We start from the raw sequence: 27,034 nt of genomic DNA, 5'->3' as shown, positions 1-27,034 counted from the left end.
CTCCTCCTCCTCCTCCTCATGCCGCTTCCCCGTAGCGTCCTGCCCGCCCTGCTGCGCCGCCTCGCCCGCCCGCTCCGCTCCGCCGCCCCCCCCGCCATGGACGGCCCGCAGGCCGAGGCGCTGCTGGCGCCGCTCCGGAACGCGGTGCGGCAGCAGGTAACGCGCCCCGGCCCGCGCCCCGCCGCGGGGGCTCGGGGGTGTCGCCCGGGGGTCGGGCGGGCTGTGGGAGGTGCCCCCGGCCCCCCCCCCCCCCGGGGTTGCCCGCCCTGCGGAGGGGTCTTGGCGCATCCCCCCGGGCGCTGCGGCGGCTCCGGCTCCGGGCGCTGCGCGGCCTGGAGGGGCCCCCCGGGTGTCCTCATGGGTGTCCCCGGGGTCCCTGCCCAGCGCTGGTCCCGGGGTGCGCGGCGGCCCCTCGGGCACAGGCGGTGCGGGAGGGTATCGCGTGTGGGTTTCCCCCCACGGCTCTTTGCCTTCCCCACAGTGCCGGGCTGCCTGGCTGGGCTGGATGTGTGCGTCAGCCTACCTGGGTGTCCCCTCCCGCGCTGGCTGTGCCCGGGTGGCGCTCCCTGTGCCCTGCCTTGCGGCCCCTCTTCGTGTCTCCCGTGTAAAACTGCCCCCGTGGGGTCTCCTCGTCCCTTTGGGGTCACGCGGTGATGTCCCCTTAGAGCTGAGTTTGTGCCGGGTTTCGGAGGCAAATGACGTTCTCTGGAGTTGCATATTTGCCTGATGCAGTAAGGGATGGTAATTCCTTTGCATATTTTCCATTTCATCATTCTGATTTATCTAGGTAGGTGATGTGTCCTTTAAGCTGGGGCTGCATCGCATTCTCTTCCCATCTCCCTCCTTTTACCTTTATCGTCCTTCTTACCTGAGAAGGATTCGGTTGACTTTTCGTTTCCTAAATCTTGGCACCCTAGCTGTGTATGCTAATGGATCTTGTGGAGTTCCTTTTCCTCCCTTCTCCACCTGCCAGACCTGCGCCCGTATGTCCCCCATGTGCCTCCTTTAAGTGGCTGAGTCCATATTATTCTCCTTAGCTGCACACAGAGCTATGCGTGTGTCCCTTGTATTCACAGATTTGTGCGTGTGTTTCCCTATTAAATGAGTGGATTTATGGCCCTCTAATTATGCCAGCACTTCAGTGAGTTTTTATTATGAATCACTGTACAGCATAATGCCTTGGCAAGAGAGCCGCTTGTAAATAAAGCGATGATCTCTAGAACCAGCCAATTTATTTAGTTTAAAATCCTGGGTGCTGTCATTTGCCTGTGAGTACCAATGCACCCCTTCTTTTCAGGGGTTGAAACTGGGGTGTGGGGTGCCAAAGGAAAAAAAAAAAACTGTCCAGCTGGGGCCACACACATTGTGTTGTACAACTGGCTGTAGTAATTCCTGGAGAAATTTGCACAGGAGGAAAGGGAGGGAGTAACAAAGATCGGGGTAGTTGATGTCTCTGGATGCAGGGGTCTGTGTCTGGCAGCTCCAGGAGAAGTGGTTTAATTAGACCTGAGGGACTCAGCCTATGGAGAGGGAGCAGCCTATCTTCCTGCAGCAGTGCCTGATGCAATAAGCTGCCGTGATCCAGGGGTGGATCCCTCCCTGCTTTGCTGGTCTGTGGGACAAAGCTGCAGCAAAATTTGCCACATCGAGTGCTGCTGTGCACTCCTCCTCTTGGGCAGGGCTCAAGATCGGAGCTTTAATTAGATTGAGTCCTGTCAGCAGGCGTAATTATTTGCTTCAGTTGTGTTTTTTGGTTTTTGTTCTTCTCCTTGCGTATGTCTGAGCACTCTTACTTATAGGTCAAGACAAAGAATTGCTGTGTGCTGCTTTTGGATGCCCAGCAGTGAGCAGGGTGAGGGCTCTATTGAGTCAGCTTTGCTGCTGCCTTGATGTTTTTCCACTGCCGACCCCCCTGGCTCAACAAAGGCAGTTTGGACTTACTACTTTAAAAGAAAAAAACACCAGATCAGATCCCTCCCTCTGCCACGTTACCCAGGAATGGCAGTTGCAGTCCTCAGCCCCAGAGTGAAACTTTCATGTTTTGGTATAAGTAGTGAACAGGAAGGAAACAGCAGATTTGTTCTGTTCTTGTAGCTGACAGGGTTAATCCTGACAGGATTCTTGTTTTTCCTTCTTCTCCTTGTGTGTGATTTAATGCAGTCCTTGGAGACTTCCTTTTATTAATAAAATGAGCCTTTGAACCCCTCAGTCTCTGAAGCACTTATATCTTTCCTAATCTGATTACAGAATGGCAATCTGTGTATTCTCTTCTCTTTGCTTGCTCTGTTACCTGTAACATTAATGTCAGGAAAGTTCAGAATTTAGGAAAAGCTAGTGTCATGGAAATGTTGTAATCTCTGTGGATTGGGGGGGGCATTTTCCCTTTTTTTTTTTTTTTCCTTTGAAGCTCAAGACATGCAAGGTGCAAGAAAAATGCTGAACTTAGAGCATCCCATTTTTAGAACACCCTACTTGAGGCGGCTTTGACATCTCTGTGCTTTTTCCTCCTGCACCTTTGTCCTTCTGAGTGATTAAAGATAGATCTTGGTTTTGGTGAAGAAGAGTGGACTCAAAGGAAGACTTCTAGTTAATTTATCTCCAGGACCAAGCTGGGCATGATAGCTGAGGATCATATTCAGAAAAGAACCCTGTTGGGTGTGCAGGGATTGGGCGCTTTCCTGGGCTGAAAGGGGAGAATCATCTCCACAGGGCAGCAAGACCTTTGTGGAATTGTAACAAGGTAGTGGTGATTTGAGTCAGCTCAAGACCTCCTGTAAACCCACTGCAGGGTTTTGCTGCTCTGAAATACTTAGGCTTTGAGTTTTATTTTTTTTCAAGGGTATTTTAATTTTTTTGTTGACTTTGTTGTATCTCAAAGTTACTGAACAGGTTTTAAAACTAATAATTCTCACACAAAATGCAATGCTTTCTTTGCTTAGGCATTGGGCTGCAAATATCTGTCTTCTGTGAGACCTTCTTCTGAAAATTTGTGTCCTTACTGGCCAGTTTTGATCAGATAGAACAGAGGAAAAAAAGTTTGAAATGGTTGTAGGTTTTAAAGAAAAGGGAAGGGGCAGAAGGAAGAGAAGCCTTGGTGAAGGAGAAAGAGAGTGCAAAGCCTGTGTTCAGCATCTGAGAATCCACTTAGTGCATCCTCAAAGACAGAAACCAGGAATTTGTGGAAATCTGATGTACACAGAGGAATATATTTACACATGGAGATTTAATAGCAGGTCTGTGATTTAACAGTTGTGTGGAGTGGTTGAATCTCTCTAATGAAGTCCACTTCTGCTAACTCTCAAACATGTGTTTCCCACTTGCAGCCTCTGGAGACCTGTGTGCAGGCTGGACAAAACTCTCCTTTTGGATTGCCAGGGGAGGTGGAAGAAGCGGAGGTCTCATCTGTGGCATTCAAAGAATGAATCTGTATTGTTCTTTTTCTCCTTCTAGGGAGAGCTGGTAAGGAAGCTGAAAGAAGAAAAAGCTCCCCAGGTGGACATAGACAGAGCTGTAGCAGAGCTCAAAGCTCGGAAGAGGGTCCTAGAAGCAAAGGTGAGTCTGGATATTAAATTCTGGGCTCCACAGTTTTGTCTGAAAAGCCTTGAAATCTCTGCTTAATTCTTCATTGCAGGTTTGGCCTAAACAGTCCTGGACTGAATCACTTCTGGAGTAGTTTTTATAGGTTTCCAGCTACTAGCAATTTCATTCTTTAGCTGTTACACTAATTTCTCTTAGCATTAGGTCAGTGTGCAAACAAATAAATATGAGTTCAGGTTGCCCAATAATCAAAGCTGAAATTGAGTGTATATTCACTAATCCTTGTTTGCTATATAGATTTTTTGTGTGCAGAGTGAGAGCACACGCTGGTCACTGTAATGGGTTTCCAGTTTCTTTGTGCATTGAAATTCCCAGACTCTCATAGAACCTATTTTTGCTACAGTACACCCATTTTGCTACAGTAACAAAGTTTTTGTAGATGTTTCAAATAACCTGTGGTTCTCCTCAGCTTTAGGGAGAGGTGAAATTGTGTCCCCTTTTTTAAATACAGTCATGCTCTGAAAAGTCTGTGCAAATTAAATGATGGAACTTGAAGTTTCTTTTGTCTTTAGATCAATAAACAAGTAAAATATACTTCCTTATCCTGTGAACTTCCCTCCCCTTCCGAGACTGAAACAACAAAAAGAAACTCTTGAAGCTTAAAACCAGTTGGGTATGCAGATTCACCCAGGGAACTGCCAGGTTCTTTCTAATTTCTATTTCATATAAATATGATTGCAGTTGTGCCTTGGTGGTACTCTTAAAAATAAGTGATTAATGAGTAAATACAGCACTTCTTGCAGCTGCCTGGCTGTGAGAATGTGAGTCCACCTGAACTGAAACCCATTGACCCTGTGTGTCCTACAGAGTCATGTGGGGTGAGCAGGTGCTGCTCTGTGCCAGGTTGTGGCTGCCTGTTTACATACATTGAACCCAAGCAAATGGCATTTTTACTGAGTACTCGGCATAGGGAATGTACTTTGAAACCGCAGCATGAAACCTGCATTGATAGCTAGGTCATCCTGGAGGAAATACTATGTAAATATTTTCCCAGTTTTGTGTACCAACCCTCAGAAGCTTGGAGAGGTGACAGCAGGCAGGTGAGGAGTCCTGGTGTCCCTGTGGATGTCACCAGGTGGGTGAGGAGTCCTGGTGTCCCTGTGGATGTCACCAGGTGGGTGAGGAGTCCTGGTGTCCCTGTGGATGTCACCAGGCAGGTGAGGAGTTCTGGTATCCCTATGAGCCCCACCTCTGTGTTGGAGGGTGCCTGTAGGATGCAGTGGGGAGGTGTTCTTAGCACTTACACAATCTGTGTGGGCTGTCAGTGCAAGGGTGACCTTGCAAATGCAGCATCTGCCCTTGGGAGTGCAGTACTCCAGTACTGGGAATGTTTCTCTCCTGATGCTGTTCCCAGCAAGGATCACAGTCACTTCCAGCTTTTTGGGAAGGCAGCAGTGCCACTGCTCCTTTGCTTTAGCAGCTGCTGGTGGCTTTCAAGTCCTGTGGTTCCTACTTGAAGATGGCAGAGCAGCTCTGAATTTGAAGCTTTGAGCAGGGTGGAGCAGTTGGGTGGACAGAGGCACAGTGCTTTTAAAATTAGACCATGTTTATTTGTCTTTATAGATGGTAGAAAAGGAAAAGTTTGAAATAAATGGACATAAAATACTTTTTGTTAGCAAAAGGCTGTTCAAAATGGTAGTCTGAGCCACTTGGGAGGATCTGAATTCATTAAATTTCTGGGCTTAACTCTGTTTTAATTATCTTTCCTGAAGAAAATCTTCGAAGCCTGTAGACCTCACTAATGGATCAGATTGCAAAAATGACAGGTTTTCAGATAAAAGAGTGAGTCTGCTGTTAAACATTTTCACAGTATCTAGTCAGGGCATTAAGGCACTCCAACTCTTCTGAGTGCAGGGGGGCATATTGGTGAAGACCTAAATTTTACAAATAGGTTTTCCTTGTACAAGTACCTAAAATCATCCCTCTGGCAGAGCACAAGGATGATGGTGCTTGTAATCTTCATACTCAGAATTCTTTCATGTGAGGAACACTTTACTGAAAGGTTTATATATGCCAAGAGTTAGATGTGTGCAGTCTGAGATGGTCACTTGAAGCTCTTTTCATAATCAGGAGAGGGAAGAGCATCAGAATTGCTTTGGAAGTTGGCATTTTTTTGCAGTGATTGTGAAGAAACCTGAGGAAAGTTAGGTTATGAGTCCACCTCAAGTGTCTAAACTGCTGCATTCAGACAGGGATTTTCATAGTTGAGCACTTGAATCTCAGTGGGAACATTCCTCTTTGGAGAATTAGGATGTTGGCAGGATACCTTTGCTTCAAAGTGGTCTTTGCAGACTTCTGACTCACAGTGGTGAGTGAAGAGGATTTCTCCTCCTGCCAGAATCAGGAGCTATTAACTGATTTTGTTTTGCCTGACTTACAGGAGCTGGCCTTACAGCCCAAAGATGATATCGTGGACAGAGTTAAGATGGAAGACACTCTCAAAAGGAGGTTTTTCTATGACCAAGCCTTTTCTATTTATGGAGGTATGGGTTTGAAGAAATTTACATTTGAATCCCTTTAGGCTAATGTTCTGGTCTTTCTAGCTGAGTGAAATGCTGCACTCTTGTGATGTTATTAATGCAGCATACCAGATGATTATTTTTTAAAAAACACTTTGCTTTAAACTTTCCTGCTTGAATTTGTGAACCTTTCAAAAATTCCACCTTCCTAAAGTGTTTGGGTTGGGATAGGGCTCAATTTTTGTCTTGTGTTCTCTGAATGTAAATGAGTGGACTTCAGGATGCATGTTCTGAGCATTACTTTAGTAGAAGATGGCTTCTTTGCTGAGTGTTGCCCCAAGAGTGTTTGGGGCTTAAGGAGATCATCAGCTTATTTATAACCATTCATCTCTATCTGAGCTTCTCTTGGCAAATTAATCACAGAATATTCTGAGCTGGAAGGAACCCTCAAGGATCATTGAGTCCAGCTCTTTAAGTGAATGGTCCACAAGGGGACCAGTAGTGCTCAAACCCATTGTGAGCTTTAGAACCTGTTCCCTCAGTGAACTTTGGTAATGAACTTTATGGCACAGGTGAATAAATGTGGCTGTTAAACCTCTTCAGGTGGCTGATATGAGCATCTCAGGAGGGACACAATGCCTCTGGTTACTGCTCTTTCACCTTAGCTACTAAAATAACACTGGGTTGTTTTATTGGCAATAACTCTGCTTCAGCTCGTGCATGGTCACTTCTGTATTCAGATTCCTCCTTCACATAGATTGCTCCCACAAAACTCTCCACAAAATAGAATCCATTGGTGGATTTTAGAGTTGGTTTTTAGAGTTGTTGGTTGCAGGAGTTTATCAGTTTCAGCTTCTGCCACTACCTGGTGCCACTGTGCTTCATGCTCATAAAATGAAACCAACTGATGGAAAGAGTGAAAAGGGAAGACAACTCCTCCAAACAGTGCAGGTTTGTACAATCTCACCCTTCTTTTTTACCTTTTCCTCTTTTCAGGAGTCAGTGGTCTGTATGACTTTGGGCCTGTTGGGTGTGCTTTGAAGAACAACATCATCCAAGCATGGAGACATCACTTCATTCAGGAAGAGCAAATCCTGGAGATTGACTGCACCATGCTCACGCCTGAGCCGGTTCTAAAGTAAATATGGGGCTTTGTTTTTTTACCTGCAGCATGGGATTTCTGGTGATAGTTGCTTTTTGCAGTGTTCTGTAAAATTATCCACAGGGATCTTGAGTCTGGGTCACCCAATTTCGTACCATAGTTAGGTACCAGTGCACAGGTCACGGTGAGAAGCTGTTGTTCTATAAGTCAGGGAAAGCACTGGCATTGATGTTTGAGAGTCTAAAGCCTCCTGGCAGTGCCATTAGGTAAGAAATTGTCATTATTCCTTTTTCTAGAAGATTAAGAAGACAAGAAAAAGGTGTAATGGGGAGAAGCTTTCATGAATCCCTGGTACAAAATAGTGGGAAAGTGTCCACCTGAATTATTGGTAACTCCTTACTACTGCAGCTGTGTCTAGTTTTGATCATGATGCAGTTCCTGAAGGCACTAAGTGTCATTTTTGTGACACATTTTAAGGTTTAGATGTATTGATGCTTCCCACAGATCATGCTTACTGTGGGATGCTGCGGCTTAATGTGACTCTGTGATCTGAAGCAGGAGTGAGCCTGCAGTTTTTGAAGGATTTCACTTTGATAAAGGTCTGTCCACTGGGATCACACAGACCTGGGGCTGTCTGGTGGCATCTGTAACATTCCTTTTTTTGTGTCATCTCTTCCAGGACTTCTGGCCACGTAGACAAGTTTGCTGACTTCATGGTGAAAGATGTGAAAAACGGGGAATGTTTTCGTGCTGATCATCTCTTAAAAGGTTTGATTTTGTTCCAAGCTAGGTGGGCCTGGGGATTTCTTGTAGTGGTACAAGCACTAGAAAAGAGAATCTTTTTCAAGGAAAACCTGCTGGTGTAGCCAGTCCTTCATACTTGTGTTTTGCAGTTAATTAATCATACTATACCAAAAATCCTGTAAGTTCTGTTAGTGTCTTAAAGGAGGTACAGGATCTCTGGTGAAAACACAGTTGTGTCCCGCTTTATAAAACCCAGTGTCATCAGGCTACAGAAGATTACTGTGTTGTCTAAGCTGAGGACTCCCTATATAACAAGATTCCTGTACTTCACTTCATTCTGGTCTTAGTTTTCTTGAATTTCAGTTGCTTTCTCAGTACTGAGAAACAATTTATTGGTGCTGCAAGGGGCCAGAGCATGCTTTTTCTATGCAAGGTCAATTACATGGCAGTGGATGACTTTCATGTGTACCTTAGAAATAGACCTCGGACATTTCTTCGATTTGCAAAGTCCTCACTCGTCTTCCTGGTTATTAAAATTTGTTTGGAAAAACAAACCAAAAAAGTCACGTGAAGGAATCTCAGAAATAAGCCTGTTTGAAAACTTTCTCATGTACAGCTCTGCTGTGAATGGAAGGATTGTTCCACTCTCTGTTTAAGTGAGTTGTGCTCTCTGGTTTTTCAGCCTCTTCCTTGAAATTCGAGTATGCAGAACAATCTGTATTGGTGTTAGAGCAGTTTTCATGATATTAAGAATTTTTTTGTTGTTCAAAAAGATCCTCAAAAGAAGGGTTTTTCCATCTAACCTCTGCTCCTTTGCTGAGCAGCCTCATAAACAAGAGTGTCCCTGTGTTCTGCAGCCCCTCCCTGTGAACAGCCACCTGCTGTTCCTGCCAAACTGAGCTGTTACTGACTAAAAAGTCAAATTGCTTTTTTCAAACGAGAGTGGGAAGTCTTGGCATCGCTGTCTGCCTTTGTGTCTCTGGGAGGATGTTGTGCTGTAACGTGGAATGCAGTCCAGCCCCACTGTACCAGCTCTGTACCTGCCTCTGTGAATAAAATCAGGCTTGCTGGCTTGGGATCAGACATTTAATTTCTAGTCTGTATAATAGAAAGCAAGGAGAAAGGAACTACGAAGCTGTTGCTTGGGTTTAGAGAAATAATATTGGAAAGGAACTAGATCAGAATGTGTTGTTTTCCCTGTGGCACACCAGTACAGTGACCTGTAGGTCACCATTGCCCTGGGGACATGACTGGAATTACCCTGGTGGACACTGTCAGGACAGGTTGTGGACACACACTTAACTTGTGCTGGGGGATCCTCCCAGGCTGTTTTGCGCTGGGCTTAGAGATGGAGTTGCAGTATGAACTCACCACCTGCTTTTCTTCCAGCCCACCTGCAGAAACTGATGTCTGACAAGAAGTGCACGGCAGAGAAAAAGGCAGAGATGGAAAATGTTCTAACACAGGTAGGTGCTGCACGGGGAGGTGGCTGCTTCAGAGGGGGCTGTGTGTGACAGAGTCTAGAGGCACTGGCCCTCTTCTGTTCTGAAGATACTCAGAAGTCTTTACCCCAGAGATCCTCTCAAATACTGAAAACTTAACTTGCTAATAAATACTGTGAGCTTGCTGGTGAATCACATCTCCCTCATTGTTTTGGAGAGTTACTGCTTTTATATTAATTAATCTCTTGAATGTTGGGTTGGTGGGGCTGAAGCTCAGTCTTGGAGCTGGTGTGTGTCTTCCATTTCACACCCAGGAAAAAGCTTTTACCTTTGTCAATCCCTTCTGTGAGATTGTCATACAAAGGCACAGAGATGGATCACAAGATTTGTCAGGGTTTTTTTGAACCAGCTTAGCACTGATTTGCTGTGTTCTGAAATTGTCTCAGCTTTGAAGCACATGAGATTTGTTCCTCTGGCACCCCAGAAAGATTTTTCCTGTGTTTACCATGAGAATAGTTGGTGCTCAGGCTGACATTCTTGAACAACTGTACAAACATTTGCCTTTATTTTTTTAATTTGTTTTTCTTTGCTTTTGATGTTTGCTCTCATGATTTCTAGGATAAATGCTTCCAAAGCTATGCAGTGAATGAATGTTCCTTCCAGAAGGAGAAACTTTTTTTGGCAGTGTTTTGCATCACTGAGCAGCTGTCATTAGGTTTTTTACACTACAACACTGAACTTTGACCATCCTTTAGGGAAATCTCTCTATTAATAAACTATTTTTATATTCTGTTTTTGGATTTTTTTTCTGATGTATGAAAGACCATGACAACCAGAAATGCAGAACAGCTCTGAAAGAGCATCTAATGCATAGCTTAATATTGTGTTTCAAGCAGCAGAAGAAATAGAAAGAGAAATGAATGTAAACAAAGCCCTGCAGAAATTTTAGCTTTCTTGTCTCTCATTGCTGTATTTTTTTTTTTGTTCCCAACTGAGAGCTCCCCATGTTTTAGCTGAATCTGTTCAAAAGAATCTGTTCTGGTGGGTGGTGGTGCAGTCCCAGTGACTTTTCTTCTGCTGTACACCCACTCTTAAGCTCAGACTTCCTGTGGTATGACTAAATCCTGGACCTATTACTAAAATGGATTGCAAATGTGCAAAGTGTATTCTTCTATCACTGGTTCAAACTTTAGCTTGCTTGAAAATTTAGGTTAGAAGGGAATATTTTGGGCAGGTGATTCAGAGCTGTGGATCACGCTCAGTAAAAGATAAAGAGGACATTCATTCCTGTTATCTTGTCTAGTAATTGAAATAATTCTCTTGTGTTTTGGTATTAGTTGGACAATTATGGCCAGCAAGAGCTTGCAGATCTCTTTGTGAACTACAATGTGAAGTCACCTGTCACTGGCAATGACCTGTCCCCTCCTGTTTCTTTCAATCTGATGTTCAAGACCTCCATTGGGCCTGGAGGAAACATGCCTGGGTAGGTGCTAATTTCATTCTGCTCACACTCTCCCTGCTTTGGAGATCATTTGGAATAAAAATGAAGTCTCTTGAGTAGGTTCCCCTGCTTTTCAATCCCAGCCTCCTGTAGCAGGTTAGCATTCCTTGGAGTCTTGGGAAAAGGCGGGAGAAACTAGGGGCTGTTGGAGAATCCTGAAAATGCTTAAAGCACCCAAAATACGGATCCCAGCTGTGCCCTTGCTGGTGGGAGTAGTTTCCATAAAGCTAGTTAATGCTGGTCTCTGATTGTCAGTGACTTCATGGCTGTAGAAAACCTACTTCAGGGTACCTGTTTGAGGAGGAAGGTTTCATTTTTTTCCTTCAGTCTGTTGCTTCATCGGTTTTTTTGTTTGGAGTTAAAAGTCTCAAGAGAAAAACTTCCACCTCTAAGTTTTGTTGTAATTGTGACTTTCTCCCTGCTTTCCCCACCCTTAAATCTTCCTGATTTTTCCTTTCCCCCATGTCCTTTCAGCTACCTGAGGCCAGAAACTGCACAGGGAATATTCCTCAACTTCAAACGTCTTCTGGAGTTTAACCAAGGCAAATTGCCTTTTGCTGCTGCCCAGATTGGAAATTCCTTCAGGAATGAAATCTCACCCCGCTCCGGCCTTATCAGAGTGAGGTACTGCCAACTTTCTCTTTCAACTGGAGGGTACCTGGGAGCAGGGAGCATTTTCCTTTTGTTCCAGGTTTTGTGCAGGATTGTTTCACTTTAGTGCTTTCTCCCAGAGGAATCCTGATTGTGTGCCTGGTGAGTGTCAGGCTTTGCAGATGAACTCATAGCTTAGGTTGGAAGTACAGAATTCTATCTGAGATCGGCTTGTGAGAAGTAGAATCTCTGAAATAGTTGTTGTATTAGAGATAAACTCAGTTTCTCTGACAGAATTTGGCTTCCATCATAGTCTAAACAAATAATTTTAAAGGTAGTTGTATTCTCTACAGGACTTTGCCTGATTATGTTAATGCAATTTGCTTTGAAACTGAAATCGAAACGTGATTGACCTTGCAGCAATATTTCCTTGTCTCAATCCTGCAGATTCTGCAGTTCTACAACTTGCTCCAGAGAGGAAGTTGGGAGATGACCTGACTCAGTGTTTGTGTTGCAAGATCAGTCAAGCAGGAAAGCTCAGGGTTATTGGGAATTACTTTCAGTTCTGTCTTTGGATAAAAAGTGATTATTGTCTTTCATTAAGGATAATCTCTGTATTTAAACTGATCTATCCTAATTGGAAGTCTCTTGCATATTATTTGGAACAAGAGCTCCCATGCCCAGGCAGTACATGTTGTAAGCTTGCTGATTGATTATTTTGTGGTGTCATAAATGTCATTGAGAGGCTGTGACATCCTTAGCACAGAGGGAACTCAGGAATTTCCTCAGTCCTCCTGTACTGTTTTGCTCATCTGGAAATGAGAACTTCTCTCATTGAACTCATTTTCAGTCAAATATAAATGATATGCTTGTGGCACATCTATTGGAGACTGTTATTATGCAATCACAGCAAATTACACCCTGATGGCTGTGATTTACAATTAATGATTACCTAGAGCTTTTTTAAAGGTTCTTGATAATGAGCTAATTCAGTGGAAAGTGATTTCAAGCAAGAAGGCTCAGAATCAATCTCTGAGTAAAGAAACATTAAAGACAAGCTCTTAAAACACAATACACGCCATTACTGAGCGCAGCAGTGTCTTTATCTTCAGGAGATCATCACCTCACCTGGTTATTTTTAGCACCTCTGACATGAGTTAAAGCTACTGATTTAATCAGCGGACCCTGTAAGGAACAGATACTTCTAATATGGGCATCACAGCAGTCTGGAAGAACTCCAGAGAACTTCTGGAAGTACTTCCAAAGGTGGTATTATGTGCTCTGATTCACAGTGGTGTTAGCCACAGCCTGGAGAGCTCTAGATGAATTTGTAGAAAGTTTTGTTAGGAATTTGAAGATGAAACTAAATCCAGTGATGAGACTGGTTTGTGTTCCAGTCTGTCCATTGTCTTGGCTGGGTTTGCATATAATTTTAAATTACTGACTTGGTTGTGAGAGGCTGAAACACAATGATTTATTGGGGGCTAATGCATAAAATATTTAATGTGTGTTTGTTTGTTTTCACTAGGGAATTCACCATGGCAGAAATTGAGCACTTTGTGGACCCCAGTGAGAAAAACCACCCCAAGTTTCAGGACGTGGCAGATCTCAACATCCTCCTGTACTCAGCCAAGGCGCAGGTCAGCGGGCAGTCTGCGCACGTCATGCGGCTGGGAGACGCTGTCCAGCAGGTAACCTTCCTCTGGGAGGCACGGGGGGTTTGCTCCTTGCAATATTGCTCTCAAGGCTGAGTTACAAACTGGCTTTTTCAAATTAGAGCCCTGAGTGATACGTCTGTCCAGTCCCACATTGGTCTGAACACACATAGAGCAGCTGAAATACTCTGAATCCAGGGCTGAGGGGATGGATCAACTTCCTGCACTGGGCATGCACAAAGTGTGTGTTGTGTTGGTGCCAGCTGGGGTTTGCTCCCAGGTTTAAGAGCAGATTCTCTCCAGTGAATCAGTGAGACTGGGATCCAGGCCTGGCCCTTGTTACCAGAAGAGTGCAGGTGGTGCTGGGATAGAGGTTGGAAGTTAAACTTCACACTTAGCTTCTGGGAGAGGGACAGTAAGGAATATTAATAGAAGCAGTAACTGGGAATCTCATAGTCAGCTGCTGTCCCTCATCAGTACGTGGCTTGCGTAATTAGATGAATCACTACCTGATTCATCTAATTACGAATGGGTTGATTTGCCAACCCCCTCCACCCCATTTACTCCAAGCCCCAAATGAAAAAAACCCCTTAAAAAACACCAAAACATTGCCTTTAAAAAACATAAAGCAAAAAAATCCCCAAAACAACAGCCAAAAAAAATAAAGAACACCACCCCTCTGTTGTATTGCAGCTGTGGACTGTAGGGTGCAGCTGTTGTAATGCCAGTGAGTGCCGTGCTGCATACAGTGGGGTATTTACAAGTAGGCAATCCTCAGAGACAGTGAGAAATGAGTCCTGGAGTGACAGTAAGTCACTATTTTGGTCAGATGGAGATGATGCCAGTGACACGAGGTGAATTTGAGGAGATGTAACAGTTTCAGGGGAGACAGAACTTTACCACTAGTTTTATCTGTAACATGTCAGGTTGTCTGCAGAAGTACAACAGATCATGACTTTGCTTCCTTAGGAATTAATGTGGCTGTTTTCTTCCTGCTTTTTTCCCCTGCAGGGTGTGATCAATAACTCAGTTCTCGGTTACTTCATTGGCAGAATCTACCTCTTCCTCACAAAGGTCGGTGTGTCCCCGGAGAAGCTGCGCTTCCGACAGCACATGGAGAATGAGATGGCTCATTATGCCTGTGACTGCTGGGATGCAGAGTCCAAAACCTCCTATGTAAGTGGGCAAAGCGGAAACAGCAAAGGGCAGCCCCTGTCAGATCTGGTTTATTTCTGGCTTTTTAAAGTTAGGGTTGGGAGTCTGATGCATCTGCCCAACTCCGTGTTGGTCTGAGCACATGTAGTGCAGTTGAAATGTTCTGAATCCAGGACCAAGAGGCAGGTCAGCTCCCTGCACAAAGTTTAAGAACTATTCATGCTGCTTTGGTAGGTCCAGACTCCTTTGCTGGAGCCTGAAGTAGCCTGGGGACACTTCACTGGTCAAATTTAATCTGGAGTTAAAGGAAACTGAGTCTTGGTGCTTTCCAAAGACTGTAACCTCTGTAACATCGGTGGGGAAGGACTTATTTTGCTGGAGGTGTTATTCCAGGGCAGATTGCTTCCTGCTTGAATGCTTGTTCTTCCTTTACCTCTTCTGAGCTGTGAGAAATGAGTTCACTCCTGCCAGTTCAGACAGCTGGTGCTGGAAGAAAAATTCCCCAAGGATTTGTTGTCATCTTCCTTCTGAGTCATTAAGAGCTTTTTTGGTCAAGCCTTGTTGAATGCCTTTTTTTCCCCTCTTGTATTGTTGGTTGGATTTAGACTTTGCACTAGTGATGTTTTGTTACAGCAAGTTAGAGGAATAGCAGCCAGTAAAATTCTACCAAACTGAAGATTGGAAAAACAACAAATCTCCTGCAGTTCAGATGAGTGATTTGTCTTCATATGGAAAAGTCCTGGAGAAATGACTGAAGGAATGGCTTCCTCTGAACATCCACAGCTGAGTTCCACAGGTTCACAGCCTCTCCTTCAAGCCAGCCCAAAACTGGACATGTGTGGACCACACCATGTAAATAAGATTATTAAACTTGCCATGATGATCAGGACAGCACTCACAGGGCAAGGTGTCCAACCGCCTAACCCAGGAGAGAGCATGAAAGGAACACCTTGGGAGCTGAACTATGCTTTGGTTTGTTGCTTAACTCTGACCAAAAATGTTTGTATCAGCTTGCAGCACTCAGCAGTAAGAAGTGAACTGGTCTGAGTAGCTTAAAATCCATTCTATAAATTTAATGCATACAATGGTTTGGGTTAAGGGATTTTAAAGATCCAGCCACCCTGCCATGTGCAGGGACACCTTCCACTATCCCAGGTTGCTCCAAGCCCCGTCCAGCCTGGCCTTGGACACTTCCAGGGATCCAGGGGCAGCCACAGCTTCTCTGGGCACCCTGTGCCAGGGCCTCCCCACCCTCACAAGGCAGAATTTCTTATTAATGTCTAATCTAAACCTGCTGTCTTTCTGTTTAAAGCCATTCCCCCTTGTCTTGTCACTCCATGTCTTTGTCCAAAGTCTCTCTCCAGCTCTTGGAGCCTGTTTAGGCACTGGAAGAGCCTTCTCTTCTCCAGGTTGAACAACCACATAAATCTCTATTCTGTGTTATCTGAGAAGTAGCTTTAGTACCCTAATAGCTTAATTTCTGTAAAAATCCTCCAAAAATACCCTGGAACACCACGATTTTCAAGCACAAGGATTTTTTCTCTTCACATACCTTTTCTGACACCTTCCTATATCACTCCAGTTTGGAAAACCACACATCTTCCTGCCTGAATGTTCCACACTGATGTGACAGTGAGTGGGAAGCAGCTGCTGAGCCTTTTCTTACATGGGATTGTCTGTTAGGAAATCCAGAGGACGTTGTATTTGCTGTTTCACCAATCCAGTGTGAATGGTGTTTTGAGATTCCTCCATGCCATACATGCTGAAATACTGAATTAAGAGCTTCCCTTGTATGTGATCTGTGTTGTAGCAGCTCCTAAGCCAGGCTTTTGGCCATTCCAGCATGTTTGATTCCCTGCTGTGTGTCCTGTGCTCGGGAGCAGTAGAGCCCTGGGGACATGATGCCTTGTGTGCCTGTGGCATGTGAGTGATAGAACTGTGTGCTCTGGCCCCAGCCCGAGCTGTTGGCACAGGGCTGTGCTCTGCCAAGCCATGTGGAAAAGCTGGCCTGAACGCAGGCACTGGGTAGATGACTGATCGTTTCCTCTGGAAACAAATGGAATCACTCAAATGAGGGAGCAACTGGTGAGGGAGGGCTGCTTATTGTAACAGAGCTAATTATGTAGAAAAAACAGTCATGGGAGCAGGGAGGGCTTAAGGGTGAATAAACATATTTGATGGTTAAGTGGACAAAAAAGTGAGTTGGTGAAAGCTTCCAGTTTTGTTTTTCCAGGGTTGGATTGAGATCGTTGGCTGTGCTGATCGTTCCTGCTATGACCTTTCCTGCCATGCCCGCGCCACCAAAGTTCCTCTTATAGCTGAGAAGCATCTCAAAGAACCTATATCCTTTCAGAAAAAAACAGCTTCTCCTCAAGTGGAAAGGGATTGGACAGGGAAATGTCTTGGATTTCTGCACAGCTCTGTTTCAAGTTACATCTGTATATTTAACAGGGAAACCTACAACTGCAGGCCAGCATGACTTGGGAAGTGACCTGGAAAGAACAGAGCATTTGTTATTCCTTTCCTCTTTTGGAGGGCAGTTCCTTCATCCAGTGGTGGAGGAGATGTCTTTGTGTTGTGTAGCAATTAACTTTGACATAACAAAGGAACCAGGCCCTGCTTTCTATCCTCACAACCTCCTTAACTGCCTTGTACAGAACAGTCAACATTGTTCAGTTTGAGGCAAATAAGGGAGCCATTGGCAAAGCCTACAAGAAGGATGCCAAGGTGGTGATGGAGTATCTTTCCATGTGTGACGAGTGCTACATCAGCGAGATGGAGCAGCTGCTTAATGAGAAAGGGTGAGCTGGCTCTGTGTGTGTGTGGTACCTTCCTCTGACATCCTGATGGTGGGCTCTGCATTTAATGAGCCACCTGAAACCAGTTTCCTTGTGAGAGCAGGCTGTGTGGGTCATCTGAGATGTTAGAGTGCTGTCCCTTCCACCAGGCATTGCTGGTCATCCATCAACACCTTCCTTGGTGTATGCACATAAATCAAATACTTGTTTGTGTGGGAATGAGCTGCTGGCTTTAGTAGGATCGTCCCAGAAGAGAAGCAGTTCAGTGAAAGGGAAATTGTTTACCAGCTTCCCCACTCTGGCTTGAGAGTGGACCAGGACAGACCTAAAACTTTAAAATTAATAAAATAATTCTGTGGCCAGTGGAACAAAATAGTTAAATGAGAAGCAAAACTTGCCTGAGTATCCTCCAGTATTCAATGAGCTGCTTTAGGACCTGTTATAGCCTTTGATTTACCGTGGCAAGAATTTGCATGATTTTCTTTGACCTGCCTTCCTAACAATGTGCAGGAACTGAAAATATGAAAAGTCTTTACAGTTGTCAAATTTGGCTGAAGCAGGCCAACAGCTGTCTGTGATATGAGAAAGTTAATGGTGCATTAACAAAAAAAAATAAACTTCATTTCCTGCTTCAAGTGGTACAAGGTGGAGGATCAATGAATACATTACAGAATGGTAATATTTGCATCTTTCTTTTTTTCCCCTAAGTTAAAACTTATTTCTTTCACATCTCTCTGTATGTGAAAGTGTAGAAAAAAACAGTAGCACTCAAAATGGGCAGAGAAATTATTGCAGAGAAGAAAGTGAACTTAGTCCATCCAGAATCTCCCTGAAATGTTTCAGTAGATGAGTTACAAGCAATATCCCTGATTTTATTGAGAGTCCAGTGCCTGCTTTGTGTGCCTTTCTTCTTCTCTTTGGTGTATAGGCTTCATCCTGAGAATTTCCCAATTGAGTTTGCTTCAGGCTGTTAACCATTGCTAAGTTCACTGTGATTATGAAAATGGTTGCTTTTAATGTACATGTAGTAATTTTATTATTAATGCAAATTTCTTTAAATGGGTATGCTACATGTTTCTTTCATCTCTGGGGTTTTCCCTGGCTTCTGTCATCCCACTGTTAGAGTCAACCAAGTGATGCAATTAAGGAAATAAAACTTGTTTGTTTATTGCTGTAGCTTTTAAATGACTTCTTTTTTCCCTTGCAGGGAATTCACTGTTGAAACTGAAGGGAAAACTTTTATGTTAACAAAGGACATGGTTACTGTGAAGAGATTTCAGAAAACATTACATGGTAAATTTGATTCTTTGTTGTTTGATCATCATTAGGATACACTTTTAGTATGAACTTTGTTGGTAGCATTGTCCTGTTAATATTGTAACACAGCATAGGAAAAATGCCAAATGTAATTTCCTTGAAATTTAACAATATAAGAGTTAGAAAGCTTTAGAAAAGTCAGTGACTGCATGTCCCTAGAGCTTTTGTCCTGATGTGAGAAGTGGGGCTAGGAGGTGGCTTTACAAAATGCGTGGGTTTAGTTCTCTAAGAAGTCATGTCTTTCCAGCCAGCTCTGTAAGTGCCTCACCTGAGGTCCTTCGGGAAGTCTTGGACAGAGCTGGAGGCTGAGCTACAGTTTTCCCCACTTGCTACTGTAGCTGCTGGGTCATCCTGCCCTGGGTGGAGCCATCAGTGTTCCTGGGAAGAAGCAGGGCTGCTTGTAGCCTGTGCAGAATGTATTTATTCCTGCAGCAGCTGAGCCTTTGGGATGTCTGGGTGCCTTTCAGTCAGCACGTGCTGCTGCTGTGCCAGACTTTGCTTTGTCACCACTTCAAAGAAGGTCTCAGTTGTAGCTTTTAATGACTCTGGTATTGCTGGGAGCCAGCAAGTAGAATGCCAGTGGCTGGTTTTCCTTTAAGTTTGTGCATTTGGTTGTTTGGCTGCTGTCTGCAAGCAGAAGGCAAAATTTAGGGTTTCCCTCTCTCTTGTCTTGGAAATGGTTGGTCAATGCACAAATAAAAAGAGGTCATCCCATGTTATGTCCTGCTCTGGGGCCCTCAACACAAGAAGGACATGGATGTGCTGGAACGAGTCCAGAGGAGGCCATGAAGAAGCTGAGAGGGCTGGAGGCCCTCTGCTCTGGAGCCAGGCTGGGAGAGCTGGGGGTGTTAACCTGGAGAAGAGAAGACACTGAGGAGACCTCAGAGCTCCTTCCAGAGCCTAAAGGGGCTCCAGGAGAGCTGGAGAGGGATTTTAGACAAGGACCTTTGTGATGGGACAGGGGGAATGGCTTTAAACTGGAAGACGGCAGGTTTAGATTAGACATTAATAAGAAATTCTTCCCTGTGAGGGTGGGGACGCCCTGGCAGGGTGCCCAAAGAATCTGTGGCTGCCCCTGGATCCCTGGAAGTGTTCAAGGCCAGGTTGGATGGGGCTTGGAGCAACCTGGGATAGTGGAAGGTGTCCCTTGGCAGGGGGGTTGGATCTCTAAAATCCCTTTAACCCAAAAATAAATCTTTCCCGTTGCTTTAACCCAAACCATTGTATGCATTAAATTTATAGAATGGATTTTAAGCTACTCAGACCAGTTCACTTCTTACTGCTGAGTGCTGCAAGCTGATACAAACATTTTTAGTCAGGGTTAAGTGACAAACTAAAGTGCAAATCAAGGTCACAAGGAGGTTTTGTGGAAGGTATGGGATTCTGGGTGGGATCTGAAGCTTCTCTGCCCAGACTGCTGGATGCTGAGGCTGTTAAATCAAAGTGGGCCAGGGACTGAGCATTGCCACATCATCATCCAGGCTGTTTAATTGCTGGTATACTCCCTGGAATGGCTTTCCATGCCAAATAGCACCCCAGACAATGCCTGGGCATAGTTTGTAGCTTGGGGTAGACAGTGATTAGTTTGGATGAGGCTTTGCTGTTGTGAAGTGGAAGAGGCTTTATCTGTGTGGATGCAAGTTGTGCAGTGCTATTTGCTCTCAGGACCAGAGAAGGGGCTGAATTGTTTTCTACAGCCTAAATATGTCCTGTACGTGAGCTAAGTCCAAATCTCTATTTCAAGTGTTTGTATTTAGAGCAGAAATATTTAATCTTTTAATTCCATGTACTCATCTACACGTAACGAGAACTTCTGAGCAGAAAGCATCAGCAGCCACATATTTTTCTTGTGTATAAATCCGTTTTTAATGATGATGTGTGTTATTTTGTGTTCCAGTGGAAGAAATCATCCCAAATGTCATTGAGCCCTCATTTGGCATTGGAAGGATCATGTACACGGTGTTTGAACACACATTCCGCATCCGGGAAGGGGACGAGCAGAGAACGGTGAGTGTCCCTGAGGCTGGGCCAGCTGCAGGCACCTGCCTTCCCCTGACAGCCAGGGAAGGGGCTGAAATAAGACTGCACAATGCCCAGTAGAGATGAGAAAGCCCAGGTGGGCTGTGGAGTTGCTGGTTTTGCCAGAGTATGTGTCATTTTTACATAAGAGCGTTCTTGGGCCATGTGTGCATGAGGCTCTCGCTGGGTTACTGGCAAGGGGTGAGAAATTCCTCCTGGATTCACACTTGGCAGTGTTCCATTGCTCAGAGAAAGACATTTCCTCAGTGTTTAATTTCCTTTCTTTGCTGCTTTTCCTGGAATCATACTTCTGTGCAGCAGGATGGACAATGGACAAGTGTTTGCTCAGTCCCCTGTGAAATTCAGCCTTCTCTGGTTCTGGACACCCCTAAAACCTTGGCCTGAAGCTTTGCTGTAGCAGGGGCTGGAGGGAAGTGTTTGTTACATACAGAGCACCAGCCTCTTCCAGCCAGTGCCCAGATGTGATGCTCTTGTCCCATTGCTGATGGCCCAAGGGAAGCTGGCTGGAAACTTGGCGCTGCTTCCTGCTCCTTGTTCCTGGCTCCTGGACTGTGTTCATAAAAAAGAAATATAATAAAAGTTCTTCTTCGAGTCTCTGGGTGCCAGAGGATGTGGTACATTTATGACTGGGGGAATAAGGTTCAGGAGCCCAGAGTTAGGACACGGTTGACTTTGAATCATAAACTGCTCCTGAAGTATAAAATACTGGATTTACCTTCCTTCTAGTACCCATTTACTTTCTGGGTACCCTGGGGTGCTTTATATTGTGGTACATCTCACGTGCATTGCTTCTGTTCCTTTTATACCTTGCTGATTGCCAGGAAAAATGTTACTATTTTCCCCCTAGTTTTGGCACATTTTTGTTTTCTGAAGGTATCTGTGAAGGGTTCTAAAAACCTTTTTGCTGTATGTGCTCTGTGTGTGGAGTCTCAAACAAGAAGTTTGGTTTAGACTGTGCATAAGACTAAATCTCCTGGAAAGACACCTTCACCCTTAATTTTTCTGTTATTCGTATGAGGTTAAATTTCTTCAGGAGGGCTCTAATAGACCTCTTCTGGTGGGAGGTGACATTTAGCTGTCAGGAGATAAGGGGGAATGGAGGCTAAAGAAAACCAAGCCTGCTCCAGTGGTGTGAGGTGTCTCTGCTGATGTCTTAGAGAAGGCCAGAGACTCCCCTGGAACACTCACCCTGCATCCAGCCTCAGTCAGAGATTATTCTCACCTCCTAAGAGACTGATCTGACCATTAAACTTGTATTTACTTGTGCTTTTCTTTTTTTCCACAGTTCTTCAGCTTCCCAGCTGTTGTAGCACCATTCAAGTGCTCTGTTCTTCCTCTGAGCCAGAATCAGGAATTCATGCCTTTTGTCAAGGAATTATGTAAGTGTGTTAAGCACTTTGGGTCTGATGGGGCTGTGCACTGGGAAGAGAGGCTCTGTCTTTACTTGTATAGGGAGAAAATAGCATTGGGATCTGTGGATGCTAAAAAGCAGGAGCAGAGGAATTTTCCAGCTGCTGAAGCATTTTGTGAAGTTTTCCTTTCTCAGCTAAAGCATGAGAAAGGGATCATGTGGCTCTCTAAAGTACACAGGGAGAGTTGTCAGCCTGAACCAGCTGAGAATCCACAAGCTCTGGGTATCCATCAAACTCTTCAGCTATCCCCAAAAAACCAAACACTGTGACTTTCCTTGTGTTGGTTCGGAGTGTAAAAGACATTGCTTTTTTTTCCTTCTGTGTCAAAAAGAAATCTTTCCCGTTGCTTGGGAGAAGCTGCAGCAGTGGGGGTTTTTGTTTGTTTTGTTATTAAAGTTTTCTTTGCTTTTATTGGCCAGCTAATTTACTGAGTCTGTCCCAGAGCTGCTGAGCCTGCAACCAGTCTGTCAAACTGCCCAATTGTGGTGGAAGATAGGTGGCACTGAACTGTGCCATAAATCAAATCTCTCCTGATGGGAGAGAGTGTTTTAAAAGTCCCTGCAAGGAGTTTGAGAGACAGAGACTTTCCTGGAGTTTCACTGCTGCCAGATAGTTGTTTATTAAGTTTTATCAGAGAAACAGAGTCACTAGTGTGACCCAGGCATAACACAGAGCAGAGAATGCAGGAAGGAGAAAAGTCCAATTATCAAGATTTAGACAGCCTTTTAAAGATAATGTAACCAATTGAATACTAAAAACGTGTATTATTTTCACTTTCCTACCAATTATTCAGTAACACAGGCAGGAACTGCGGAATTTTTTTTGTCCCATCGTCCCAAATTACTTTTACTGCAGAATATGGAGTAGTAGTAGGAGGAGAAGAAGATTTAGAGAACAACAACAATCCTCCATTTTGATGTTTTTTGCTCTTATCTATTTACTACAAAGAGAAGCCCAAAACCTCTAAATTTTTCACCCTGTGACAATCTTGCATAGTAGTCTATCCCCTAATTCACACCACTGTATTTTCTTGTTCTTGTCTGATCGTTGGTAATTTTTTCCAAGGTTGGAGGTTAAAACAGTGTTGTTCAGGGGGGTAAGAACCCTTAAAAACAGGCAGAGAAATATTCTCGGCACTCTGGGTTCCTACAGTAGGGACCATAAAAAGGTGAACAGATGAAGGAGAGGAGCAGGGGTTGCATGTCAGACAGTGCCTTTTGCTCTTGGCACCGGTTCTGCCTGGGGCTTTGTCTCCCTGTGCTGGATGTGCCCTGCACACTGAGGCTGGGGTGGTTTGGAGCTAAAGCAGAGTTGTGGCACTGATGACAAGGGGAAGAACTCGGTGACTTTGCCCTTTGGGTGAGAGTTGTGGTGCAATGTGGAGGGCTGAGAGAGCAGGGTGGGTTTGAGCTTGTGCTCCTGCAGAGACTGGAACACTGCATCTTCTGTCCCGAGTCAAACTGGAGTCTGAGATGCTGCTTGCACCCAGCACAGGCAGCGCTCAGTGCCATGGGGATACAGAGAGCCTCTGTGGGGCTGTGTGACAATCCCTGCTCTGCTCCCTGCAGCCGAAGCACTGACCAGGACCGGCATCTCTCACAAGGTGGATGATGCAGCGGGGTCCATCGGCCGGCGCTACGCCCGCACGGACGAGATCGGCGTGGCCTTCGGCATCACCATCGACTTCGACACCGTGAACCGCACCCCGCACACGGCCACGCTGCGCGACCGCGACTCCATGCGCCAGATCCGCGCCGAGGTGAGCGCAGCGCCTGCGGCTGGCTGCTGACGGGGCGAGTGTGCCCCTCCTGGGCTGCGGGACAGCATGGGCTGCCGATTCTCATCTGTCACCAGTCCCTGTGGGAGCTGCCTCCAGCTCTGTAGCAGTTCAGCTGTTCTGAGAAATCCCCAGGAACAGATACTGGTCGGACAAGATGCTGGCCCAGCTGATAAAGGGAGGAGAAGCTTTTGTATTTCTTGCATGCAGAGGTGTTAATCTCACCTGAAAGCCATGCCTTGTGCTGGTTGCACTGCTCTTCAGAGTGGCTCTTTCTGGGTGAATGCTGCTGAGTTAAAGCATTGACTGGGTTGTGTCTGGCTTTCAAAGGCAGGGCTTTTCAGGATTCACAGGCACCAAAAGACAGAACATTGGGGTTTGCCTTGCAGCTGGTGTTGCCTGTGCAGCAGCAGAGGAACTGATGAACCGCTGCCCAAAAGCTGCGTGTGTTCTGAACACGCTCTGCCAGTGTGGCCATAGTGCAGACTGGAATAGCAAAAACCTCCCTGTGGTGGGCTCTGCCTGTGAGCAGAGCTGCTCAGAGCTGTGAATCTGCAGTCTTGGGGGTTTGGGGGTTTTTCTTCTTGCCCTGATGCCCTTTTCCTCCTGCCCCTGCCCCAGGCACAGGAGGAGATGGTGCTCAGCTGTGAGGCTGAGCTGTAGCTCCACAGAAGCACCTGCACTGCCTGGGGCTGCTGAGCTGGCTGGGGTTTCGCTGGCTGTAGCAGGCAGTGCCAGTTCCTCAGGGTGCCCATCTGTCTCTCTGTCACCTGGGTGACCTCTCACTGCTGACCAAAGATGAGACTTTGCTGTCCTTCAATTTCTGCACTTTCTGAGCTTTCTGGCTGATCCTTTGCACCATGACAGTGTGCTGTGAGGAGCAAAGACAAGGCAACTGGCAGCTGCTTTTGTACTGGTCTTACAGTAGGTAGGGTCTGGCTGAATCCTGGCTTACAGCATCTTTTGGATGTGTGTATTCTGTTTTTTCCTTTCCCAAACTCTAGCACATTACCTTGCTTTGGTCCACCATTTCCCTCTTGGATCACCTTAATAACAGATAACAGACTGATTTAAGGTGTTCTAATTAATGGTTTTCTCCCCAAGAATGATCTTCCAGGAGAGATCTGTTGCTGCTGTAAAAATTGCCCACGTTCCCTAAATATCCAGCTTGATTTTGGTGACTTTGTGTTCCTTATGTCTTTGTGGCTTCTCCTGCAGATCTCTGAACTTCCTGCCATCATCCGAGACCTGGCCAACGGTTATCTCACCTGGGCTGATGTCGAGGCAAAGTATCCACAGTTTGAGGGACAAGAGACTGGCAAAAAGGACACAATAGAGGAATAAAGAAAAGGACCTGAAGTAAAATCCTGTCAAAATGTCCACTTTTTACTGCTCATGTTAATATGAAATAAACTTACCGTGTATTATTCAGTGCTGCATTGTTTGTGCACACAGGGACTATTTGGTTTTTTTTTTCTTTTCCTCAATTGCTGACCAGATTTAAGTTTAAAAACAGAAATAATTGCAGCCTGAGCTGAAGGTGTTATGAATAAAACCACCATTGTATATGCCTGCCTCTCTGTGTTCCTGCAGCCTTGTGCTTTCTTCCAAAATGCCCGTTTTGTCTCTCATTTTTGCCCTCCTGCTTAGGGCTGTGGGTGTTACAGGTTCATGCACAGGCTTTCGTCTGGATTTGGGTCATCCTGGACTCTGATGGAAGATGGTACCAGTTGCTTGGGCTGTGGTTGTGAAGGGGTGATCACAGTCCTCTTTTCTCCAGTGCCAGTCCTCATCTCTCCACTGTAGTTCAAGCAGCCACTTCAAGAGAGGGGTTCAGTGCTCTTTTTTTTGGCTGCAGGTGTTTAATACCTGTTTCTGCAGAATTGGGAGCATTTGCAGATGGGAGAAGGGAGCAGGGGTGGAAAATCCTGTCCCAGTTCTTGCTCTTGCTGGACACGGTTGGTTTGCTTGGCTGAGGGAACGAGCAGCAAGGAGCTGGCAGGGTTGTTTTTTCATTCAGTGTCTCCTGGCAGCAAGGGCTGAAACCAGGGACTAACTACCCTGAGCAGGTGGGAGAAGAGCCTTTGACTTCCCTGGGCACTGGAGGAATTCAAAGCCATGTGCTGTCAGAGTCCCTTGGTGTTTGAGGAGCCCTAAACCCTGCCTGGCCTCGGCCTTGTAGGAGAGGTCTCATACCTTGTCTTGAAGGCTCTCCTGCTGAAATCGCTAGGCTAGAAACCTTCCCTTCAGAGGGCTGGGAAATGTTCTCAAAGTTTTTGTTTGGGTTTAAACACTCAGTTTAAAGACAAGTTAGAAAACATGAATCCTGGCATGGTTTGGGATGTGAAGGGACATTAAAGATCATGCAGTGCCACCCCCTGCCATGGGCAGGGCACCTTCCACTAGCCCAGATTGCTCCAAGTCCTGTCCAACCCAGCCTTGAACATTTCCAGGAATGGCAGCCACAGCTTCTCTGGGCAACCTGTGCCAGGGCCTCACCACCGTCACAGGGAGAATTTCTTCCCAATATCCAATATACACCTGCCCTCCCTCAGCCACCATCCCTTGTCATGCTCTTATCCAAAGTCCCTCTCCATCTCTTTTGCAGCCCATTTAGGCCCTGGAAGGGGCTCTGAGGTCTCCCCGGAGCCTTCTCTTCTGCAGGTGAACACCCCCAGCTCTCCCAGCCTGGCTCCAGAGCAGAGGGGCTCCAGCCCTTGGAGCACCTCTGTGGCCTCCTCTGGACTCATTCCTGTGCTGGGAGCCCCAGAGCTGGATACAGCACTGAGGTGGAGTCCCAGAAGGACAGAGGAGAGGGAGAGAATCCCTTGCCCTGCTTTTGATGCAGCCCAGGATACTTTTACCTCTGTAATTTACCTGCCTGCCCCTGTCAGCCCCTGGTAACTGAATCTGAGGACTGATCCCAAACTTTCTGCATCCCAGGTCAGGATTTGGCTCTGTCAGCTGCAGGTGCACTGATCCCCTTGGAGAAGCATTAGCTGTGTTAGCCCCTGCCACCAGCAGGTCTGACACTCAGCAAGGAAAAGCTTTTAAAAAGGGATGCAGAAGAGGATGCTTGAAACCATCAATGGGATTCATGTGACTGGAAGCTTTCTCTGTGCTGGCAGCTGATGCCTTCTCCAGCCTGGCAGGCAAACAGCAATTAAAGAATGTTTCTGAGTAATTTTCTTCAGTTCCAGCTAAGCTTCTCCAGTAGATGGGCAGACAGAGGTGTGGGGTTCAGTATCCCCCTGAATCACTCTGCTGCTGATTTAATTTTGGTTTATGTGTCTGGGTTGCATTAATTCATCCTGGTGGTCACTGCTTTCCATCATTCTTTTCCTCCTCAAACTGCCTCCTGGAGTTAACTGCTGTTCCATGGGCCTGTCCTGTGCTTTGAAGAAGTGCCTAACCTGGAGCAAGGAAAGCAATGTCCCCTGGGTG

The 27,034-nt window shown here is 45.6% G+C and overlaps 1 protein-coding gene across 1 annotated transcript; it reads left to right on the top strand.

Moving 5' to 3' along the window:
* On the top strand, nt 1-25,166 carry GARS1 (glycyl-tRNA synthetase 1). Its single transcript, XM_082298712.1, has 17 exons — nt 1-156; nt 3,451-3,552; nt 5,978-6,080; nt 7,053-7,194; nt 7,838-7,926; nt 9,292-9,368; nt 10,682-10,827; nt 11,320-11,469; nt 12,965-13,127; nt 14,103-14,267; nt 16,480-16,588; nt 16,903-17,047; nt 18,252-18,337; nt 20,259-20,368; nt 21,687-21,780; nt 23,382-23,572; nt 24,809-25,166. Exons 1-17 carry the CDS (start codon nt 19-21, stop codon nt 24,932-24,934), a joined length of 2,136 nt encoding a protein of 711 aa, XP_082154838.1. The 5' UTR covers nt 1-18; the 3' UTR covers nt 24,935-25,166.
* Nucleotides 25,167-27,034: the final 1,868 nt, after the last annotated feature.

The sequence above is a fragment of the Coloeus monedula genome, assembly GCF_965178545.1.
Source record: "Coloeus monedula genome assembly, chromosome: 1".
In the NCBI taxonomy this organism is placed as follows: domain Eukaryota; kingdom Metazoa; phylum Chordata; class Aves; order Passeriformes; family Corvidae; genus Coloeus; species Coloeus monedula.
This window is presented reverse-complemented; position numbering and strand designations above follow the sequence as displayed.

Excerpts from the sequence above, each read along its gene's own strand:
- GARS1 (XM_082298712.1), top strand. The coding sequence starts at position 19 with ATGCCGCTTCCCCGTAGCGTCCTGCCCGCCCTGCTGCGCCGCCTCGCC. Across the intron at positions 9,369-10,681 it reads TGGAAAATGTTCTAACACAG|TTGGACAATTATGGCCAGCA; the intron begins GTAGGTGCTGCA and ends TTTTGGTATTAG. Across the intron at positions 13,128-14,102 it reads TGGGAGACGCTGTCCAGCAG|GGTGTGATCAATAACTCAGT; the intron begins GTAACCTTCCTC and ends TTTCCCCTGCAG.